Source organism: Nicotiana tabacum, chromosome 4 (genome assembly GCF_000715075.1).
Source record: "Nicotiana tabacum cultivar K326 chromosome 4, ASM71507v2, whole genome shotgun sequence".
Classification (NCBI taxonomy): Eukaryota; Viridiplantae; Streptophyta; class Magnoliopsida; order Solanales; family Solanaceae; genus Nicotiana; species Nicotiana tabacum.
The window spans coordinates 45,321,164-45,342,956 of NC_134083.1; the positions used below are offsets into that span (position 1 = coordinate 45,321,164).

The following is a 21,793-nucleotide window of genomic DNA, read 5'->3' on the forward strand; positions in this document are numbered from 1 at the left end:
TAAAAGGATTACATCCTCACCATACCATCTGAGCGCTAATGGGCAAGCGAAATCAACCAATGAGGTGATTATTCAAAACCTCAAAAAGAGGTTAGAAACGACTAAAGGTAAGTGGCCCGAAGAGTTACTAGGCGTGCTACGAGCGTACCGGGTAACGACAAAATCAAGCATGAGAGAGACACATTTCTCTCTTGTATACGGTCGCAGAAGCTCTGATCCCGGTGGAAGTAGGAGAACTAACCTTATGGTTCTTCCGAACAGATGAAGAAGCAAATAATGAGGCATTGCTAGTGAAGCTGGAACTGCTCGATGAACGCAGAAACTTGGCACACGTGAGAATGGTGGCTTAGAAACAAAGGATGGAAAGATACTATAACCGGAGGGCCAATCTCCGCTACTTTAAAGTAGGAGACTTGGTTTTAAGGAAAGTGACTCAGAACACTCGAGAAATCAACGCTGGAAAGCTGGGTCCGACGTGGGAAGGCCCCTACCGAGTTTCAATTGTTACCTATAAAGGATCATACAAGTTGGAGAATCAAGATGGAGTCAAATTGCCTAGCAACTGGAACGTGACTCATATCAAAAGGTATCATTGCTGATGGATCCTACCTATATTGAAAGTATGTGATGCACTCGTTTTCCCTTCGACCAGTTTTTGTCCTAATCGTATTTTTCTGGCAAGGTTTTTAATGAGGCAACAACAGAAAGCATACTACGAAGGAAGCGTCATTGGCAAAATTAAGACCTTTAAATGACAAGGCATTGAAACAACAATCCACTATGTGATGGTTAAATAGTCTTTGGCTCGATGGAAATTTCCTAATGGGAAGTAAAGCTTGCCATCAAACCAAAGGCTATTCAACCGTTCATAAGTGCTTTACCTACCAGAGCAAGACTTCCAGCGTACTAATTCGCATACTTCGCATTTGAACACTAGGGGGGAGGGCAATAGTATTGGATACGGCAACATGATTTCCACAAAAATCGGGACTATGAGACCCAAGAATAATAATGTCTCATCGGGACCGGGGACTGCATGACCATCCCCGTAGGAACAAGTTGTGCAAGTTAGCCACATGTATTAGCATTTTCTTTTTTCAGCAAACGAATGCTTATGTAATTTTGAAGATGGAAGGAATAAAATAAAGTCCTTTTATTTTTATTTTATTTCTCGTCCAAATGATGAGTTGATTTTATCATTTGAAAGTTAACAGAAAACTTTAAATACTTATGCCGGAATGAACATGAGACATCCTCTTCAAGAGAACCACAAACATAAGAGGGCCCTCTCTTATAAAACCCTCATAGTAAAGAGTTGGTTCTGGAAGAATTTATTCCTGGAACCCAAAAGCTATCAAACGAAAATACACTCGAAGCCTTATCTAATTTGGCGCAAAAAGAATAAACTTTGTGCGATACCTAAACAAAAGTCTTCTTTATTTATCAACATGACAAACGACATAAGTATAAAATAACAAAGGAAAATAATAAAGAAAAGAGGAAAAATCTAAACTTCATCGCCACCTAAACTCGAGGGGAGAGAGGCATCTATGCCTCCCCCCTCCCCCGAAGAAGTAGGCGGATCTACCGTCGGTGCAAGATCTTGGCCTTCATCATCATTCCCTTCAAGTTCCTCCTCGATTCCCCAATATTCGGAACCGGTACTCGAAGAGTCAATTGTGTCAGGCTTAGCCGGGAGACATTCTCGAGCAGTTAACCCCAACGCTCATGCCTTGGAAATTGCATCATAAATATCAACGATGCCCACTTTGGCCTCCTCCAAGGTTTTTCTCCTCATATGATACATAACGTATGTCTTTTCAAACATAAGGGAATCTTCTTGGAACTAGAGTTTTAACTTAAGCTGGTCAACCTCGGCCTAGAGACCATCCCACTCGGACCTTGTGGCGCTAAGGCTAAGATCAAAATCACGGATTGTAGATATGTGAACTCGATTTTGCTCCATGATCTTTTAAAACCTCTCTTCTATCTGGGCCCGCTTCTCCTCAGCAACAACAGCCTCTTCGGCTTTGGAGTTTAAGGCTGCCTCAAAATTATTCACTCGTTCAATTGGGGCAAACTCGTGCTCGACAGCAGCGAGCACAATATCTTGAACCTCAACCCGCTTAGCCTTAGCTTCTTGAAACTGTATATTTAGCTGAGTGGCTTCTTGGCTTCTTGGCTAAGGGCCATTACTTCCTGCTCACTTAGCTGCAACCGGGCCTCAAGCTCACTAGCCTCAGTATCCTTTGCCTCCAGTATTGGGAGACGAGCAGTAAGTTGGTCCCTCTCAGCCAATAACTGATTCTACTCGGACATAAGTCCTTATTTATCAAGGATCAATATCTGAAGGCCCTCAGACGTAAGGAATTTGGCATGCAAAATGTATATCAAAGTCAGAAACCTATTATAACAGATAAACAAAGAACAAACAATAAGAGAACTTGTACGGTACAACTTCCGCATTGTGTATGGCGTTGTTCAATATGCACTCCCCAGAAAAGAGAGTGTATCTTCATCTTTATCTTTATCTGAAGCCAGCTTCTTCATATAGTTGGCAAGATTCACCGACCTGGACAACATATGGCACCCCTTCGAAACCGAGAGAGTGACACTCCTCATTCCTCGGGGATCTGGAGAAGGGGGTGAGTAATTGTGCCCCAAATTCCCGTGGTCGGGGGACTAGGGAGGAGAAGCACCCTCATCTCAGGCATTTGCAGACGGTGGAGGGTATGCAACGGATGCTGGTGGCATAGGAGCAGCTGTGTAGAGGGGCGTGAAGTCGTTGATGTTGTAGGTTGAGAAGCAGCTGCAACAAGGGCAATGCTGATTATCGGTTGCTCATTAACTGAAGGCAGAAAAGGTCCGGATCCCAAACTCTTTGGACCACGAACAACAACGGGGACAAGATAGTATGAGCTGGCATTATCTACCAGATCCATCTCGCCCTATAGTTCTTAGGCCTCTTCATATGTCAGTTTTAAAAGCTCTCTCGATTGAGCATCTGGTTGAGCTGATGAAGGTAGTTGTCTCATTTGAATGGAAGCCTCTTCATCACTAGCTTCCCCAGCATATTCAATGACCATTACGGTCACGACTGGCTCTGGTGTGGCCTTCTATATTTTCTTATTTTTATCCCCAATCGAGGAAGAGTGTCACCTTTTTGGTCGCTTGTATCGGAAGCAGCCCTAAGGGCACCGCTCCGAGTAAGAGCATCCTGCAGCAATCTCGCAGCGTCCACAAGATCGGCCAAAACCTCGACTTCGGGGTAGGTAACAGTGCCACGTGGGAGTCCTGAATCAAACAAAAGGATATGGTTAGTAAATTGTATTATGTACACATAGAGGTGTAAGGTAGAAGGACTCAGTTTACCGTGGTTCTTGGCCTTCCACCAGTATTTGGGGCCTATCTCCTTCCACCGACGGAGTTTTGGTGTAGTAATATCAGAATCTTCTGAACCTATTGATCCAGGCCTTAAACCCTTGGTCGTGTCTACCGAGTAGCTAAAATAATGGAAATAAAAGGGTTAGCAATGGCAGAGAACAGTCTTTTTAGGGAAAAAGAGATGAGTAGATTACAAACTTACGTGAACGACTCCATAATTCAGGAAAAGATGGAGTTGTGTGCCGGGGTGATATCCCCAGTAGCAATGATGACAAACCTCTCTATCCATCCACAATCATTATCATCGTCTATGCTGGTAAGTAAGGCATGGTGACCACGTTTACTAAAATTTATTACTCCCCCACGAAAGATTTTGGGGGAGTAAAGATTCATCATGTGTGCCAGAGTTAGGGTTTTCCCCGTCTCCGTGCACAGCCGGCGCAAACAAGCCACCGTTTGCCACACATAAGAGCCTACTTGTGCCAAGCAGACCTGGTACCAGTGGCATAACTCCAAGATCACGGGGTCAAGTCCCCCACTTAAAGAAAATGGGCCCAAAGTGAAAGGGTACGTATAGACATACATAAAACCTTTCTTGGTGAATGTAACATGCTCCACCAGGTCAGGAGCAATGATGTTTAGGACTGGAAAGTTACAATCCTCCTTCACAGTAGGAATACTAGAAGGGCGAATAGAAGAAGGATCCCTGCTAACAGCCCAAGTTCGAGGATTCGTAGAAGGGAAGTTCTCTTGGAAGTCATTAACGGTGCTCAAGTGTTTGGGTATGATGGTGCTTACCGTAAGAGGATCAACAATAACATCAACCTCTTTATCTTTGCTTCTCTTTGGGCCTCCACCAAAGAGAAGACTAGAGTTCTTAAAAGATTCAGTAAAAGAAACCATAATAGTAAGAATATGATAGAGTTTTTTTGAAGAAAATCGGAGAGAGATGAAAGCAGAAGGAGGTTAAGTGCAAAGAGGATAAAAGAACGTATTAAATTTTAGAAGTTAAAGAGGTAAAATGATGAGTATAAGTAAAGATATAGACGGCTAAAATCGTGGTCATGATTGCTTCGAGAACCGGCAAAAAATATTGCTGAATCGTGGGGCAATATGTGTTCGGGGTATTAAATGTGAGAAGACATGCGTCTTGTCAAGCGTCGGAGAATGTTCAGAAGGTTTTTAGAAGATTTCCCGCCAGGAAAGGGATCTTTACCAACTTCCCGGTGACACAAAGATATGCCACCGGAAAGTAGAGGGACTATCTATATAGGGTAAACTCGATTTATATTAAATAATCAAATGATGCAGAAGAAAAATCAAGTAAGAACTAATACCGGGAACAATAGCTACAGTTGACATCGGATAGGCCCCGAATGGTGCATAATCAACGTGAGCAGGTTGAATGTTTGTCACCAGATGATATTTAATGAAGAATATTCCCTAGTATTAAATAGGCAGCCATTGTAGAGAATTTTTGTATTCATGGCATGTCGTTACACATTCATCAATGACCCCCTTTATTGACATTTAAGAGGGGGCTTGATCTTAGGATCTTGTTTCCTAGGTATAGCTTTAAATAGCAATTTCAACAACCATTGTAGAGGGACGAAATCTTTGGCAAAACTTATGCTACATTCTATTCTCAAGCTAAATAATACAACTTTACTTTCTGTTTTATATTGCCCTTATTTCTATCCTCGGAAGCATCGCTCCCGGAGCCAGGCCTGCCATTCCCTTTGATTTCAACGCTAAGTCTTATTTTTAATCCAATTTGTTTATCATTTTGGATCAAATCAGTTCGCTTGTATAAACCACATAACAAATTTAACTGTACCGTTTTACGGGTAAACAATTTACACTTTACACGCACAAGCAACTACATCACTAATTCGTTCATAGATTGGGTCTGGAAAACGTTTGTTTACAAGAATAGAAACATTCGAGGCCCGGCCCATAATGTACTTTTCCTCAATTGAACAAACCTTAATTTGAACATAAAAAGTCCAAGACAAATGCTGGCGGCGGAATTCACAAACAGTAAGTGGGTTTTAGTAAAAATTGGCGCACGTGGCTACTTACATTGGACCCACTTGCAGCGTCACATGGCGGTTAATGGTCAAATATCTACCAGCCTCCGAAATTGTACGGCGTTCACATTCACGCCAACGGCCAAACCCCTCTTCTCAAGCATGAAGTGGCAACAACTCGCTGACAAAAACTCAATTGTAAACTCGCGAGTTTCATCCATTTCTTAAAAATATGTATTTTTCGATTTGAATAAATTAATTTCATATTTTTCATTCTATCCTTAATGAAATTTAGTTTCATCCATTTCTTGTGTTTCCATTTATGTGATACTATATTTTTTTTATGTATTTAAAAAAGAATGATAGATTTTTTGATTTAAAAAAATTAATTTCATTTTTTTCATTCTGTCCTTAATGAATTTTTTATGACAATATAAATATTATTATATATTTAAAGTCACAAATTTAAAATTTATTACTAGGTACGGGCATTATGATAGTTCAGGTTGGATATGAAAATATCGTATTGGATTTTTGAATTTATAAAATTCAAATCCAATCCAAAAAAACTTGGAATGATCGATTTTTTCAAATTCAATTTCGGATTAATCATTTTGTTATTTTGAGTTTTCAATTTTAAGTATATAAGTTGAGCTGCTGCTGCTTCTTCTTCTTCTTCTTTTTACAAAAGTTAACATCTAAATTAAATATTAATGTAAGATTTCCTACATAATACAATTCACTACAATCATTCAAATAAGTATTTATGCAAACAATGAAATAATTATAAGTGAAATTCCTAGCAACAAATAAGGGCTTGAGAATTAACATGTCCAAACATAGTAAAAATATGTGTAACTAAAAAGTACTCCCTCCGTTCTAATTTATGTGAATCTGTTTGACTGGGCACGGAGTTTAAGGAAAAAAATGAAGACTTTTAGAATTTGTGGTCATAAACAAATCAAAAAGGGGTCCAAAATATTTATGTGGTTATAAAAGTTTCTCATTAAGGGTAGAATTGAAAACTTAAGTTAAATTATTTCCAAATTTAGAAAAGGGTCATTCTTTTTTGAACGGACCAAAAAAGAAATAGGTTCACATAAACTGGAACGGAGGGAGTATTATGGACATAAATAAAATCTAAAAAGTTGTAGGGTATTACACTTAATACAAGGTATATGGACTAATGTCTAATGTGTTGATCTAAATATAAGATATACAAGTTTCGGATGGATATTCGAAAATCCAAACTGAAAACCAAAATATATAAAAATTAAATTCGAAAATTTAATTTTGGTTTTGCCTAAACTATATTGATCCTTAATAACCAAACAAATGCTATTACAAGTGTAACACATTTTCCTTCGGCGCGCGTGAAATATAGAGTACCTCTTAAATGAATGATTGCCGCGTAAGATTGATATATTAACCCAACTGGAAAACAATTTGACAGATCTGAAAAGAGTGGCCAATAACAATCATAGCCGCGAGTCTGAATCTGACGGTCTGTATAGAAAATTAAGAAAAACCGTCCGATCAAATAAACAGGAAAAACAGACGGTTTAGATTAGTTAACGAGCGGCGGGCTAGGGTGGGCTGCAAATTACTACCTTTAAGTAGAGGGGTGGCATCAAGAGACCCAACAAGACAATCTCGTAAGTACTCTCTTTCTCTCTTTCTCTCTTTCTCTCTCTCTTTATATATTTCATTTCCTCTCTCTCTCTAGCGTTAGCTTTTCCTCTTTTCCAAATCTTGTGTGCCTTTATATATTTATTTCGCAACTCACAAGCGTAAGCATAGAAGGGTTTTACCTTCTAGGGTTTGGTCCTTGATTAGGGTTGGTGGGTCGACCCGAACCGATAAGATCTCAGGCCTTTATCTGCGGAGATCCAGGTTTTCAATTGGATTCTTCTTGGGTTGTCTTAATTTATCCTTTTAGTTTAAAAAAATTAGGGCTTTAATTAAAAGTTAGGATCTTTTTCTTTAGGGGTTGTCTCTGAATGAAGGGAATTTGATTTGAGGTTAGGGTTTTTCTAAATCTGTTATTCTTTTATTTATTCCCAATTCGTTAATTTCATAACCCAGAATAAATCAGAATTCTGTGATTGAGTTACTATACAGGAAATGAATGTGAATATATTCTGAGCTATCACAAGGCAAGTCTTAAACCTGGATCTTGAACAAAGGGGAAAACGACGAATTAATTGAACTCTGCATTGCGCGAAATGGTGAAAGTTGTCATATACCAATGCTATTGATATCTTACATAATTGTCGACTTTGCGTGTTTGTGTGTAATTTGAGGGGATCAAAATGTTGAGAAGAAATAGTTGATATGTGCAGACTTGGGGGGTTATCCACATGGCACCTACTGTTCCAATAGATTACATTGGGCAGAGAGAATCCAAGAAGTTGTTTAAAAAGGATTCAGGTGATATGATGGGAAAATCTCGCAAGGTTTTTAAGGGTTACGCTTCTAGGATTGTGCCAGATTTTTGCAATGCTGTTGAGACAATGGCAGAATCGGAGGGTTTTGGGAGCTCAGGACGGGTTGATACTGAAAGGACTGCTTCGGAAGACTCTTGTGCACCTAAAAGGAAATCCTTTTGTTTGAATGCTGATGGTTATGATCGATTTGGTGTACCTATTCAAGTAATGTCATTGTCCAAGATGTCACGTTCTGAGAGAAGAGGTTTGGGAATTAGGTTGAGGAATGAACTTGAACAAATCAGGGCACTGCAGAAGAAGATTGCTTCTGTCGACTCTAATATTTCAGTTCATTCACCTGCTAGCGATATTCAGAATTGCACCGATGGGCAGAGGAGGTCAGGATCGGAGATATCTCAGAAGTATCTGACTGAAGCAGTGGTGCCTCCTGGGAAGAAAAAGGCTGCGCTGGGAAGAAATGGACCTCTTACTAAAGGATCAGGAGCTAAGCGGCCTAAGCCAATGAAAACGGCCGTCCCTTCAGATACCAGCACTGTCATGTTGATGAAACAGTGTGAGACACTGCTAAACCGACTGATGTCACATCAGCATGGTTGGGTCTTTAATACTCCAGTTGATGTCGTAAAGTTAAAAATCCCTGACTATTTCACTGTTATTAAGCAACCAATGGACCTAGGGACCGTCAAATCAAAGTTACATTCCGGAGAATATTTGAGCCCTTTACAGTTTGCCGCAGATGTGAGGCTCACTTTTAAAAATGCAATGACATATAATCCGCCAGGAAATGATGTTCATTTCATGGCTCAAACACTTAGTAAATTTTTCGAGGTTAGATGGAAACCCTTAGAAAAGAAGATTCCTATAATAGAAGAGGAACCTTTACCTTCTAAGTCGAGTGTTATCCTAGAAACTGAAACTGATACTCCTCTAGCAATGCCGCCTTCAAAGAAAAAGAAAGTTGCTCCGCTGGACAACAAGGTTACACCAGAGCCCGTAAAGCGAGTCATGAGTGATGCTGATAAGCATAAACTCACTGCCGAGATTGAAGCTTTACTGGCTGAATTACCTGAAAATATAATTGATTTCTTGAGAGAAAAAAGCTTCAATGGAAGTCAAGTCAGTGAAGACGAGATCGAGATTGATCTTGATGCTCTTAATGATGATATCTTGTACGAGCTACGGAAGCTTTTGGATGAGTATCTACTGGAAAAACAGAAAAAGCAGGCAAAAGGTGAACCCTGTGAGATGGAGGTAAATACAGTTATGTGGATACCTAATGTGTTACTTCATATGCTACATTACAGTAGTAAATCCTCCTTGTGTGCAAATTATAATGTCATATTTTTTGTTGTTCTGCAGCTTCACGATGAGTCTGGATTCAGCAATTCATCCATGCAACCGTGCAAAGGTGAGTTTAATCCGTAGATGTGAAGAATTTGAGCTTTTCAGTTGATATAGTATGTTTGCCAGAGTTTCTGGTTTCTGATCCTTTGGTCTTTCTTTTTTTCTTCCGTTTTCCCTTTTTTGTGTTTTCGTTCTTTATACAGGAAATGATCCGGCAGATGAGGAAGTGGATATTGGTGGGAATGATCCACCTGCTTCAAGCTTCCCACCTGTGGAGATTGAGAAGGATAGAGCTCGCAGGAGCAATAAATGCAGTAGTTCAAGTAGTTCGAGTAGTGATTCTGACTCTTCATCTTGTGGTTCGTGCTATTAAGAACGTTTTCCTAACTTGTGACCTTTTTGCATGTTTATTACTAATTTTGTTCATTGTAAATAATAAGAAGTTGTTCCTTTTATCCATGCATGCTCACTGTCTCGTCCCATAATGGGACACCCGATAAGAGAAGTACTTCAGTTATGACCTTTATTTTGACTTGTTTTTGCATTTTCAGGAAAAGTCTGCATGCGTTACATATTTGATATCCACTAATTTATTCATTTATTCCACTAGAGTTTCATCCATGGGTCGGTCTAGGGGTTTGATATTTAGATCTTTTTAGCTGGTTTCCGTATGTTAACCAGAGGATGGGGTGGAGAAGGGTAGAGGGGAAGGCCCGTTATCCACTGAGTTCTGAAATTGTGTGCCACATGACCGTTGGGGATTTCTTGGTTATCAAAAGGAAAAAATAAGAGAGGATGTTTGTTTATATTGTTGCTCATTCTTTCTATGACCTGTATGCCCCTGTTTTTCTAATTGGTTTGATGATAGAATCTACAACCACTGTATTTCTTACAATTGCCTCCCACCTTAATTTGTAAATGCTGATATCTTGAGTAATTTCTCGATGCCTAGAGTCTGAAGTGTTTGTGCATAGAATTGTGCTAGCAACAACAACAACAAACCTAGTGTAATCCCACAAGGTGGGGTCTGGGGAGGGTAGTGCGAGCAGCCAAAAAAAAGATCCTGTCCTGTTCTCCCTCCATCATCAAACCTACCATTGCCTCCATATGTACACTGCTACCGTTCTCCCTCTCTTTGACATTTCTACACACGTTTCGGAACTATTTCTAGAAATCTTGTCACAAGAACCAAACTATTAGAGGCTACCATGCTCCAGTTTAAGCACGAGGAGAGGTCTACTGCATCCTGCTTGTTTTTCGTTTTCAGTAAAATATGACATTGGCGGCTTTCGAACTTTTTCCAGACTTCTTGTCTTTGCCACCATGAGTTTCTAGTGCATACCATTTAAAATTTGCGCTTCTCTTTGTCATGAGGAAAAGAGGGTATCAGAAGGTTGATGTGGCTGGGATATTCTTATATCCAAGATGGAGGTGTTTTTTATGTTTAATGTAAATATGGTGATAATTTACGAGATCAAACTAATTGTGGGAATAGGAGGCGTAAAATGTCAGAAGGAAATCAGAGGAGTTCAAGAATGGACTGGTGCAATGACAGAAACTTTTGGTGCATAAATGAATGACCTACGGAATAGGGTGTTAATTTTATGTTAAATACTACTCATCAAATGCATGTTTATATTGACTTTACTCAAAAGGTATCACTTTATGCTTATAGTAGCAGCATCTTGTAGAAATGACATATCTATGGTAGGATGTTTCACTATTCTGAATTATAATTTAAGAAAGGTGTCAAAGTGTAATACAAATAAGAAAGAAGATAAACATAAACATTGAGAGAAATAACTGGATTGCTCTTTCTATTTGAGAAATCAACTTCTACAAAGAAGTTTATTTTACATCTTGCTCAGCAGTTTTTCTTTTTCTTGATTAAAGAAACATCTTGCTTTGAACCTCTACCACTTGAGTCATTCCCATGTGAAGCTTAGAAGCTTTCTGCTCCCCCTTGCTCTTTCATGCTGCCGAACCTTTTTGTGAATAAGAAATAAAACTTGGCATTAGTACTTTGACATTTTGACACTGAAGCACCTTGCTGCTGTCATGATAAGTCAGTAGGCCAGTGAAAATGTAGTATTTCTTCTGGCTAGGTAATAGAAAGTCCTTGGGAATTTGTCCTGCAGGCTAGCTAGGTAATGTAGGTAATGAAAAATTCTTAACTTGATATTACTTTGATATGGTATGTTCTCTTGGGTTTCATCTCCCTTTTTTTGAGCTTGGGCGTGAGAGTGTGGTGTGGTGTCTCCCTGTTGTATAAAATTGGCTGAACCAGATATAACTATAAGTTTGACGTTTAAGTAAGTTAGAGCTCTTTAGCATGCTATATGAATGACAATGAGTCTTGACAGTATTACGTAGTTATCTGCGGTAACTATTTGAACTTTCAATTACTATGAATATAAAGTGTTAATTAGAAGTTTGATGCTTGATTGCCTTCTGTCATCAAAATTTATTGTTGCACAAGTTGGCAGAGGTAGATGTATAAAGAGATAGTAGTGAGTGTGATTTTTTGGCTGAAGAGCTTGAAATTGAAGTGTATTTGTCTTTCAAAACGAAATCATGCTTTATTTGCTATGGCCTTTAGATTCTAAACTTTGTTTCTAAATCTTCTATTCTGAATTATTGTGTGAACTTCCTATGGTGACAAATTTTGTTATATGCTCAAATGTGTATGTGCCTGGACCATACCTCTTATCATATTCTAATCCTATTGGTTAATGTCCTTTTGCCAAATAGATTTCAGAAATATATTTGAATAGAGATTGTGATGCCCGTCATTTGCTTGTTTTTTCTCATTTTTCTCTTATTTGGGAGGATATAGCCAAAGTATTAAAAAAATCAGATGTGTACTTGTCTAAGATTCACTTAATCCCCCCTCCACCCCACCCCCCACCCCCCAAGAAAAAAGAGTTACTTTGTCCAGCAACGGGTTAGATTGTTTACACTCCGTATTAATGGAGAGAATTAGTTCGAATAGCCATAGATGCCTTTCAAAGTGCATGTTAGAAGGTTCAACAGTTCTTATTTGTCTGGAATGGTTTTGCTTTTATATGAAGTCTGGACTGTTGGAATGTTAGTATTGTCTTGACTGCCATATTTACTGTGAACTTAAGGCGCTATGTATCGTTACTTCCTAAAACTGTTACCATTTGTCTTTCTTTGGTACAGATTCCGGAAGCTCATCTGGTGATGAATCGGATGCTGGTAAAGATTCAGTTCCTAAAACTGTTCAGAAGGTGTGAATATTGTAGCCTAATTTTATAATTTATGTGGTTCTCTTATCTGATAATTATTATGCCTTCTATTGCCTTCTAAATTCGTTTTGTTCTTCCGCAGGCAACAGCGGCTTCATGGAGGAGAACCGAGCAGGAAGATGAGCTTGATCTTCCAGAGACTAGAGGTTGTCAACCTGTGGAATCAAATATCATGATTGTCATAGCTGCTTTTTTTTCTTTAAATCTGTGGGTAGTGGGAAGATTTTGATAGCTATATTTGGTCAGTATGTGTGCTGATAGTGTTTGTGTTTATGTTTGTGTCATACAGATTCCCTGGCTGACCTGCTGACTTCCGAGAAAAAGTCCATTTCTGCTGAGCCCGATGATCATCGAGAGGGTAAGCAATGGTAATAGATGAAGAAAATGTCTGGTACTAGTTTTGCAGCATCATCTCACACATCCTGTGCTGTAACCTTTTAGAGGAGAGTGCTGAACCTGAGAGGCAAGTCTCTCCTGAGAAGCTTTACCGCGCAGCTTTGTTAAGAGGTCGGTTTGCGGATATCATACTAAAAGCTCAGGAGAAGAGCCTTGAAAAGGTCTGTCAAACTTTACTTGCTGTTGCCTGTGTTAAGTTAGATTCTTTAGTTCCATTCATCCAGGGTGTCCTATTGTTTAGCTAAAGAATGTTTTTATGATTTTAGGGTGAAGTGCGGGACCCTGAAAGGCTAAAGCTTGAGAGAGAGGAATTTGAAAGGCGAAGGCGTGAAGGTTTGTTTTTTTTGTTGTTAGCATGCACGGAATTCCACGATGACATCTCTGAAACCACCGCTTTATTTTTTTATCTGCTTATTCAGAGAAAGCTCGCTTACAAGCGGAAGCTAAGGCTGCCGAAGAGGCTCGTAGAAGAGCCGATGCAGAAGCTGCTGCAGAAGCCAAAAGGAAACGAGAACTTGAAAGAGAAGCTGCCCGTCAGGCACTCCAGAAGGTAAAGACAGATGAGGTGGATTCATCGGGATCATCTTTTACTGTCACTGTTTAACTCATAAATCACATGTTCGCAGATGGAGAAGACTGTTGAAATCAATGAGAACAGTCGATTTTTGGAGGATCTGGAATTGTTTAAAGCTGCTCCAGATGAACAGTTAGAGAGCTTCATTGAGGAAACGAGTCCTGGTCATTCTGAGAATGTTCTTGGCAGTTTCAAATTTAAGGCAAATAGTAATCCGTTGGAGCAACTAGGATTATATATAAAGGATGACGAGGAGGAAGAAGAAACTGAACCACATAGCGTTCCTGCCGTATCGAATGATCCGGAGGAAGGAGAGATTGATTAATGTCGCCTTTAATACTTTAGCCAATCGACAAGTTGGAGCGGGTGATTTTCTTTTGAATCCTTGCGTGGTGATTTGGTATAACTGGAAGAAATAGGGTTGGGAGTCCACAAATGAGAAGCATGAGCTTTTATTGACTTTGGGTCTCCCTGTAATTGATGCCAGTTTGGATGCTTCTTCAGAAGACTTGGTTGTGGGGTCTGGCCAATATAGCCAGCCATCTTATATTTATATTCCAGATTCTTTTGCTCGTGTAGAAGTTGGAATGGCGTGAGTTGGTTATATGTCCAGTGAAAGTACTAGGGGGTGGCTAGTGCTAGGCAGATGCATGATTACATAGTTTAGTACTAGATTGCAGCGATAAGTAAAAGAAAAATGTTGTTGAAAGGATTCCTTGGCTTTTCCGTCCAAAAATTTCACGTTTTGTTAATAAAGTCAAACAACAAATGGTGCGGAACATATCTAACGTCCAATCCAAGACCCAATTTTTGCTTCTGCAACAGTTCGACAAAAATAACGGGAAAAGCCTGCCAACTCTTTACAAAATTTTATCCCCCAGTTGGGGAAAAGCTAACAAGCTAAACCAGAAAAGTGAACTCAAAAAAGAGGAAGAAAAAAGGAAGCCGTCTGCTCCTATGATATTACTACTGAGTCTACCCTTCTCGATAGGACGGAGTGACCGATACCTACAGCATGGCATAATCAATCAACCTTTTAATCACACCCACGACAAGGAGACAACGGGGAAGCTGAAAATTTCTACATAACCATTCCACCATCAATAGTAAGAACCTGCAAGGACAATAAACGCTATTATAAATATTGTGTCAACGAGAAAAAAATATATTTAGTAAAGCGAGGATAGAGTGAGATATGATTTTAATACCTGTCCAGTAATATAGCTGGCTGCAGGACTGAGTGCAAGGAATTCCACCAATCCAGCAACTTCTTCTGGTTGACCATATCTTCCTGTCATTGCAACAAAATTTGTTAGTAGTTTAAAAAAACAAATTACTGATATTGTTGATCTTACTGATCATAGTCAATCAGAAGTGAAATATCATTAACTTTCATACTGAATACAGAAAAAAAATACTCGTAGTGACACTTCCAAACCTCACACCAAAACGAGCAGATTTATGCATCACAACACAATCTCTTTACTCAGAAACTTATCTGATCAATTGAATATCTTGATCCATGAGTGTTATTCAATTATGTCCCAGCCTTCCAACAAACAAAATACCAATAATTTTAAAGTACTCCAGAGTTGTTTTACTGACAGATTCCTATAAATAAACGGTGAGATAATACTTTTCTTATTTAAACAATGAACAATGGAAAAAGGGAGGCAGCCCGGTGCACAAGGCATCCTACATTCACGCAGGGTCCGAGGAAGGGCCGCACCCCAAGGGATGTAAGGTAGACAACCTACCCTAATGCAAGTTGAAAAACACCCTTTTTTGAGTTTCTCAACTTGCAAGAGCTTATTACAAAAAATATGTTTGAATAATTTTCGCAAACATTTCAAAAAATCTCCAAACACTCGCACAGCAGCCACTTAATCAGTTGTCTAAGAAGTCAATTTCTATATGTTTCCATATTTGATGTGCAGGACAGTGTCGCATCAAACAGTCCTGCGCATCAAACAGTTGTCAATCATAGTCTTAAGGAGATTAGCCCTTACCTAAGGGAACGCTAGCCAAAATTTTCTTCTCAATGTCATCACTTAGCTTAGAAGTCATATCTGATGCAATGAATCCAGGAGCCACAGCATTAACCTGATGAAAAACAAAGATTGTGGTTAAATAGTCAGTAGCTTGTCCTTGTAGAAAAGAACTAATTCCTTTCTAGTTGACATTCCAATGTCTCAAGGTTGCTTATATTAAGAGAAAATACTAACAGGAGTAAATAATCAGTCGGATTAAGGAGCACTTACAGTTATATTCCTGCTGGCGTATTCTTTTGCGACACTTTTAGTTAATCCAATCACTCCTGCTTTTGCTGCACTATAGTTGGCTTGCCCAGCATTGCCAACTAAACCAACAACAGAGGATATGTTGACTATTCTCCCCTACAAAAATTTAGAGAAGGCTTCTAGATAAAATTCTGGAGTATATGGAACAATATAAAAGAATGCTTTGATGATTTGTATGAATAAATACAGCTTCAAATTGACTGAAAGGCACAAATCAAACAGTGGGTTGGTAATTTATGCAGCAATTAGCTAAAACTTTAACCTTGCCAGACTATATCATTTTTCCATGAATTGCAATAGGGAAGGCGCAAATAATTTACCCTTTTCTTCTTCATCATAATTTTAGCGGCAGCCTGCAACAAGGAAAAAGATCTCTCATAAAAAATGTCTTCTTTGAAAAAGACTCAGGTTCAAGTCGAATTAAAAACTCCGCAACTGTATAGACCTGCGTGCAGAGGAACACTCCAGTAAGATTCAAGTCGATAACCTCCTGCCACTGAGATTTCTTCATTCTCATCAACAACGTATCACGCGTTATACCTGGAAAGAAGAACAAGACAATTACTGAGAGGTCATTCTAATAAACTAACTCAAGACAGTATGACTTTTGTGAACCTGCATTATTTATTAAGATATCGACTGTTCCCCATCGATCAACCACCTGCATGCATGATCCTTACAAGGTGAAATTATCCAGAAACAACTGCAGTAAGATACATATAAAACTAGTTTCACCAGGAAAGGAGTTTGTTTACGGTTTTCATCATCGATTCTACATCTTCTTCTTTTGAAACATCACCACCAAAAGTCATCGCTTGGCCACCACATGATTCAATCTGCCAACAAGAAAGGAAATTAAAATTAATTTTGGGGAAGATGTAAAACGGCCTACAGATGAACCTTATCGCTGTTATCAGATTGCTAGTTGAAACAAGTACTCCTTCAGGTAGTGTTAACATTCTACATAGCACTTAACAAAAGAATTGGAAATCATTCATCAAACAAGTATTTAACCATTACTACCATTACGCGCAAAATAAAAACTTAGTCTTGAAATATTTGATAGCATCAGCTACTAAATACAAGAACAACCAACCTTCTGGTAGTACAAATTAAACAAAGCAAGTATCATGACCTAACTGGCACGAGATATCTCCATATGACTTTGGTTGTCAAGACTACTCAGCATTTCGTGAAAAAGAGAGTAATCAGTACAAGTGCTCCAAAAAGGTATACTAACAGCACTATTGGGTTTCAGTATATGAACTCATCAGATTAATTGCTAGCTATTTTCTCATCAGAACAATTCTGAATTTTATCTAAAATACAGAGAGCAGAACCACTTTGTCCATGGCTTACCAGTGTCTGAAGTTATAGGAGACCTTGCTCTCCCCTTCAGAAGATGTAGAACTGAGAGTATCCTTTAAGGCATCCAAGTATATATGATGTATTTGCCACAGGTCCTATTAAAGTCCAAACAAGAATTTCCTACTTAAATTTCTGCAATTTCAGAGGTATTACTACTCTGGTTTTCTGATTTCTAGCAAACTGATGTTTACTTGCTACAATACCTATCATGATTATATATAATAATTGTGGAGGTGAAATACAAGGAGCAACAGCTTGGTTTGTAAGGACCCAAATCTGAGTGGAGCTCAATCATTTTAAACCTAACAAATCTCCAGTAATTCTAAGTGACATATGGCATCATTTTCAGTTGTTGGCAGGAAAACAGCACAAAAGTTGCCACACACCAGAAAATAATTTAAATGAAACTGTTACCTAATTTTAATGCACAAAAGTTGGCTAGGACATGGACCTCTGAAAGACCTTTTCACCGGCTTGAAGGATTTGAGTCTGAATCCTGAAGTCACAGTGGAAGACAGTTGGGACCAACAGGGATGGATTTTTAACTTTAGAAGAGAGCTAAATGACTGGGAACTGCCTAGATTCACTGAAGTTCTGAATGCTCTTGATCAGTACAAGGGGACTACAGCGGAGGAGGATAGGGTTAAATGGACAAGGCATAGTAATGGATCTTTTGTAGTGAACTCAGCATACAAACTGCTCAACCAGGGTCAGCAAACTCAGCTGTGGAGTTAGAAAATAATATGGCAAGCTTACCAACTAAAGTAGCCTGTTTTGTATGGTTAGCAGCCAGGGATGCTTGTCTAACACAAGACAATCTGATGAGAAGAGGTATGCCATTGTGTTCAAGGTGCCATCTATGTGGAAATGAGGCTGAAAGCAGTAGCCATTTATTCTTTAACTGTCAGTTTGCTAGAGCTCTAGAACACCTATTTTTCAGTATGAAAGGACTGTCATGGGCCCTGCCCAGGAGCAAAGTGGAGCTACTTTGCTTGCTGGAATTTCTCTGGAGACCTGATCAAACAAAAAAAGTGGTGGAAGACTATCCCTGGGTGTATATGGTGGACCATTTGGACGGAAAGAAACAGTAGATGTTTTGAAGAAACAGCAACTCCTTAGAGAAGATCAAGATGAACTGTCTTTTTTTGTTTCACTTCTGGTGTAAGGAAGATTTTGTACATGATGTAGATTCAATGATAGATATCATAGGATCACCATAGTAGGAGATAGAAGATAGCCCTGGTTTTTGTTCTTTTTGATATCTGTATATATGGCCTTAGCACAGCCTTTTGTGCTACAATTATATAGTATGTTACCATTCTCAAAAAAAGATATCAACAAAACTATATTGAAAGCCGATGAAATTCAAAGAGAATAATTAAAAGGTCAGCTGGGAAGGTTGCTTGTGGCACAAGAAGGGATTCAGAGATAAAATACAAGCACCTGGCTAAGAAAGGAGATAATAACGGCCAATATTTACAGGAGATACAACTACATAAAAAAGAATCAACGGATGGTCAGAACTTTCAGGCAAAGCGGATTAGAGAAGACATAACCTACTACTACCAGAAGTTGTACTCTAAGATGGAGAATTGACGACCACTATTAAGCAGAACTCCTTTTTTCAGAGAATCAAAGATGAGAGGGAAAGATGAAGATCAATGGCATTACATTGTAGAGCAACTTCACAGTTTTGGGCAATGTTATCCTCATTTGTCATCTATTAGGCATTTTCAAAGAGAATGCTAGAGATTATAGTAAGCTAGAAGTAAGGAACCTTGGGACCAAGAATTCTATATTGCGTGGACTCTCCAAAATGCTGCCGTACCCGTGTCGGATCCTCCAAAAATACACTACTTTTGGAGGATCCGGCGACATTTTCAGAGAGTCCGAGCAACATAAACCAAGATGAAAGTAGCATGGAAAGCTAGTCACCTTTTTTGAACTGTATGGAAAGGAAAGACCAAGAGGATGCTTCAAGGCAGGGAGAAGAGCTTAAGAGTTGGTAGGAGACCAAGTGCAGCATATATAAACAGTTGTAAATATTTTTTATTACCATCTAAAGCGAATTACTTGAAACGATATAAGAGTTATCAAAAATAGAAGAACAATAAATAACTGTAAGCTTTCTGTAAAGATACACCGTATTTTCTATTTTATGCACTGCTAATGTTAGTACTATTTCTAAGTCATCCGCCAGAAATGCTTCGAAAACTAGATCCCACATGCATTCCAACTTTATGGTGTTTTGAGTCATGCTTTCCCACTTTATGGTGTTGTTGGAGTATTATCTTTCATGCCTCACAGTATAGGTCGAGTGATAGAGTCCAGCTTTTTAAGATTTGATACTGACCCAACATGCAGAAATTCCTCCAACGACTTGGAGATTCATATTTCACTTCAGGTCTACGAATGTAGAAGACAAACAAGAAGGCCAACAGCTAGGAGAAGAGGGTTTCAGATCTTAAAGAAAGAGATCCAACTTATAAATTTGAATTTTGCGTTAGTGTAGTTAGTGGATGAAAGTTGCTTGCTGTGGTCTGTCAACTCATATTTTCCCCAAAAGAAACAAAAAAGAAAAAGAAAAAGAAGTGACCACCCCAATATGGACCATTGAGCACTCAGGATGGTGAAAGAAGTGTAGAAATACACTTCCAAACATCATTCTGAAGTCAGACATACAGTTCCATGGCCTCAACTTTCAACCACAAAAGACAAATATATCACTTGGAATTGGAGGGATTTAGTACAACAACAACTATCTTGTGGGATTATACTGGGTTTGTTGTTGTTGTTTGTTAGTACAACAACAAGTATGCCTCAATCCCAAACAAGTTGAGGTGATGGGTCTGCTATATGAATATCACTTCGTGATTCACGCTCAACTCATATCATACCAAATTTGCAGTAAAGCAACAAAATGACACCTAATTTTTACTGGAAAAAGGAACACAGACCTCTTTGGAAACTTCTTCTGCCTCCTTTGAAGATCTCGCATAATTCACTAGGACCTGACAACAAAATATCAAGTGGGTTGGAAGAGTGCGCAAGAGATTTTTTCCAAATTACTCGCAATTTCAAGGCCAAAGGGTCCTAGATTTATCTAACAATAACAAGACAGTAAGCCAAAACCTCATAAGGCGATTAAGTAGATAAATGCAAAATTATCTGAAAATTAATATTGCGGTAGTAATGGAACATGATGGATGAATGAACGAATAATGACCTTGCAACCAGCTTTTCCCAAAGCCAAAGCAACGGCCTTTCCGATTCCTCTAGAAGCTCCGGTAACAACAACGACGGGAGCTTCCAGTTTTGCGGCACCATCAACTCCAGCTTGCTCGGTAGCCGCCACCTCAGCTCTTACACCTGATTATAATATCACGATCACATTATCCATCAACACACATATAAAACACGTAAAATGTGGCAGAAATATGTGGAGTGATGTACCTAAAAAGGCGGGAGAAGAGGAAGAGGACCATCGGTATTGTAAGGGAGCGGATAGGGAAGGGAAAAGGCGGAGATGCGAGAGTTGGCTGCGGACGGAGGAGCGTGCGGCGGCGGACGGACGGAAATTGGCGGTGGTGGCGGCGACGGAATTGAAGGCGAGAGAACCCATCGAACGGAGAAAGTTGCCAGGTGGGAATGAAAGGGAGATGAGATCAATGAAGGTCGTTTAATTGCAACGCTCCGATGAAATCTAGACAGAATTAAGGGAAGAGCCTTTGTTTCCAACTATGCTAATTTTGGGATTTTGTTAATTGGATCTTCTAAATGGAGTAATTAAGTTAAATATGCATTTGTCTTAATCGGGTTGTAATGTTAAACCTGAATACAGAATTATGAAAACAGAGGATATATGTGACCCACACCCAGCTAATATGGAGATGAGACGTACTTAATTAGTATTGGTTGATTGTTAATGCTTGCGGCTCCAGCAAATTAGGTGTTTCATTACAACTTTTGTTTGGATTGTTATTACGTCTATTATATAAAAAGAATAGGGTAAAGAATAAAATATGATTATTTAATAATAAGGAAGAGCAAGATGAGAGAAAAAAGCAAGGAAACGATGTGTCATAAAGTGGCACTTTTCGTCATTACATAATCATGAATTTAAAGATACGATACAATAAAATTTAAGTAACAATCAAAACAAATATTATATTTAAAGTAATAATACGATACAATACAATATGTAACAACCATCCAAACAAGTTGTTAATGAAAATTGAAAATGCACTCTACTATTGCTAGTCAAATGTGTTTAGAGGAGAATATTCGATTATTAATCTCCTTAAATTCAAGGTGTCTTGGTTTTTATCGGTGTTAGCTCCAACTCTTGAATGCCTTAAGTTTTTAATCAAATTCGCCACACAAGACAGAAAATGAAGAATAAATACTTGTTGATCTAAAAAGACAGAGTGATTTACTTTGTTTTACTAAGACTGACTTTCATTTAACACAATCTGAGTTTTCTAGATCCAATATGTAAAAAACATCCTAATTTCTTCTTAGTACTTTAGATAATGCTATAGGACGAGCTAAGAGAAGCCAGGCTTACAAATCATTGTTCTTTTTCTTCTCCCACACAAATAAAAACTCCAGCTAAGCATTAGTTATTTTAGCTATATATCTACTCATGTTATTAGCTTCAACTGTAGCTCAAAACCTGGGA

General features: G+C 38.8%; 2 protein-coding genes across 5 annotated transcripts; one reads left to right on the forward strand and one right to left on the reverse strand.

Annotated features, from left to right (window-relative positions):
- Nucleotides 1–7,055: 7,055 nt before the first annotated feature.
- On the forward strand, nt 7,056–14,225 carry LOC107761554 (transcription factor GTE10). Of its 4 annotated transcripts, none has more exons than XM_075251765.1 (10): nt 7,056–9,112; nt 9,221–9,269; nt 9,409–9,564; nt 12,389–12,456; nt 12,557–12,620; nt 12,764–12,832; nt 12,916–13,031; nt 13,137–13,203; nt 13,290–13,420; nt 13,497–14,225. In XM_075251765.1, exons 1-10 carry the CDS (start codon nt 7,775–7,777, stop codon nt 13,767–13,769), a joined length of 2,331 nt encoding a protein of 776 aa, XP_075107866.1. In that variant the 5' UTR covers nt 7,056–7,774; the 3' UTR covers nt 13,770–14,225. The 4 variants fall into 4 exon arrangements, with proteins under 4 accessions (XP_075107866.1, XP_075107868.1, XP_075107865.1 ...); XM_075251767.1 differs by having other exon boundaries at nt 9,409–9,537; XM_075251764.1 differs by having other exon boundaries at nt 7,062–9,121.
- Nucleotides 14,169–20,885, reverse strand: LOC107761555 (3-oxoacyl-[acyl-carrier-protein] reductase 4). Its single transcript, XM_016579780.2, has 11 exons — nt 20,566–20,885; nt 20,339–20,481; nt 20,070–20,123; nt 16,500–16,580; nt 16,360–16,405; nt 16,190–16,284; nt 16,065–16,097; nt 15,706–15,840; nt 15,454–15,547; nt 14,653–14,735; nt 14,169–14,558 (listed from the first exon to the last, which is right to left on the reverse strand). The coding sequence occupies exons 1-11, from the start codon at nt 20,732–20,734 to the stop codon at nt 14,526–14,528; spliced, it is 966 nt and encodes a 321-aa protein (XP_016435266.2). The 5' UTR covers nt 20,735–20,885; the 3' UTR covers nt 14,169–14,525.
- Nucleotides 20,886–21,793: the final 908 nt, after the last annotated feature.

Bases quoted from the DNA above. Each gene is read 5' to 3' on its own strand.
- LOC107761555 (XM_016579780.2), bottom strand. From the start codon at position 20,734: ATGGGTTCTCTCGCCTTCAATTCCGTCGCCGCCACCACCGCCAATTTC. The intron at 16,285-16,359 runs GTTCACAAAAGT...TCTTCTTTCCAG, and splicing joins TATCTTAATAAATAATGCAG to GTATAACGCGTGATACGTTG. The intron at 16,098-16,189 runs GTCTATACAGTT...TCCTTGTTGCAG, and splicing joins GAGTGTTCCTCTGCACGCAG to GCTGCCGCTAAAATTATGAT.
- LOC107761554 (XM_075251764.1), top strand. From the start codon at position 7,775: ATGGCACCTACTGTTCCAATAGATTACATTGGGCAGAGAGAATCCAAG. The intron at 12,457-12,556 runs GTGTGAATATTG...GTTCTTCCGCAG, and splicing joins TTCCTAAAACTGTTCAGAAG to GCAACAGCGGCTTCATGGAG. The intron at 12,621-12,763 runs GTTGTCAACCTG...TGTGTCATACAG, and splicing joins TGATCTTCCAGAGACTAGAG to ATTCCCTGGCTGACCTGCTG.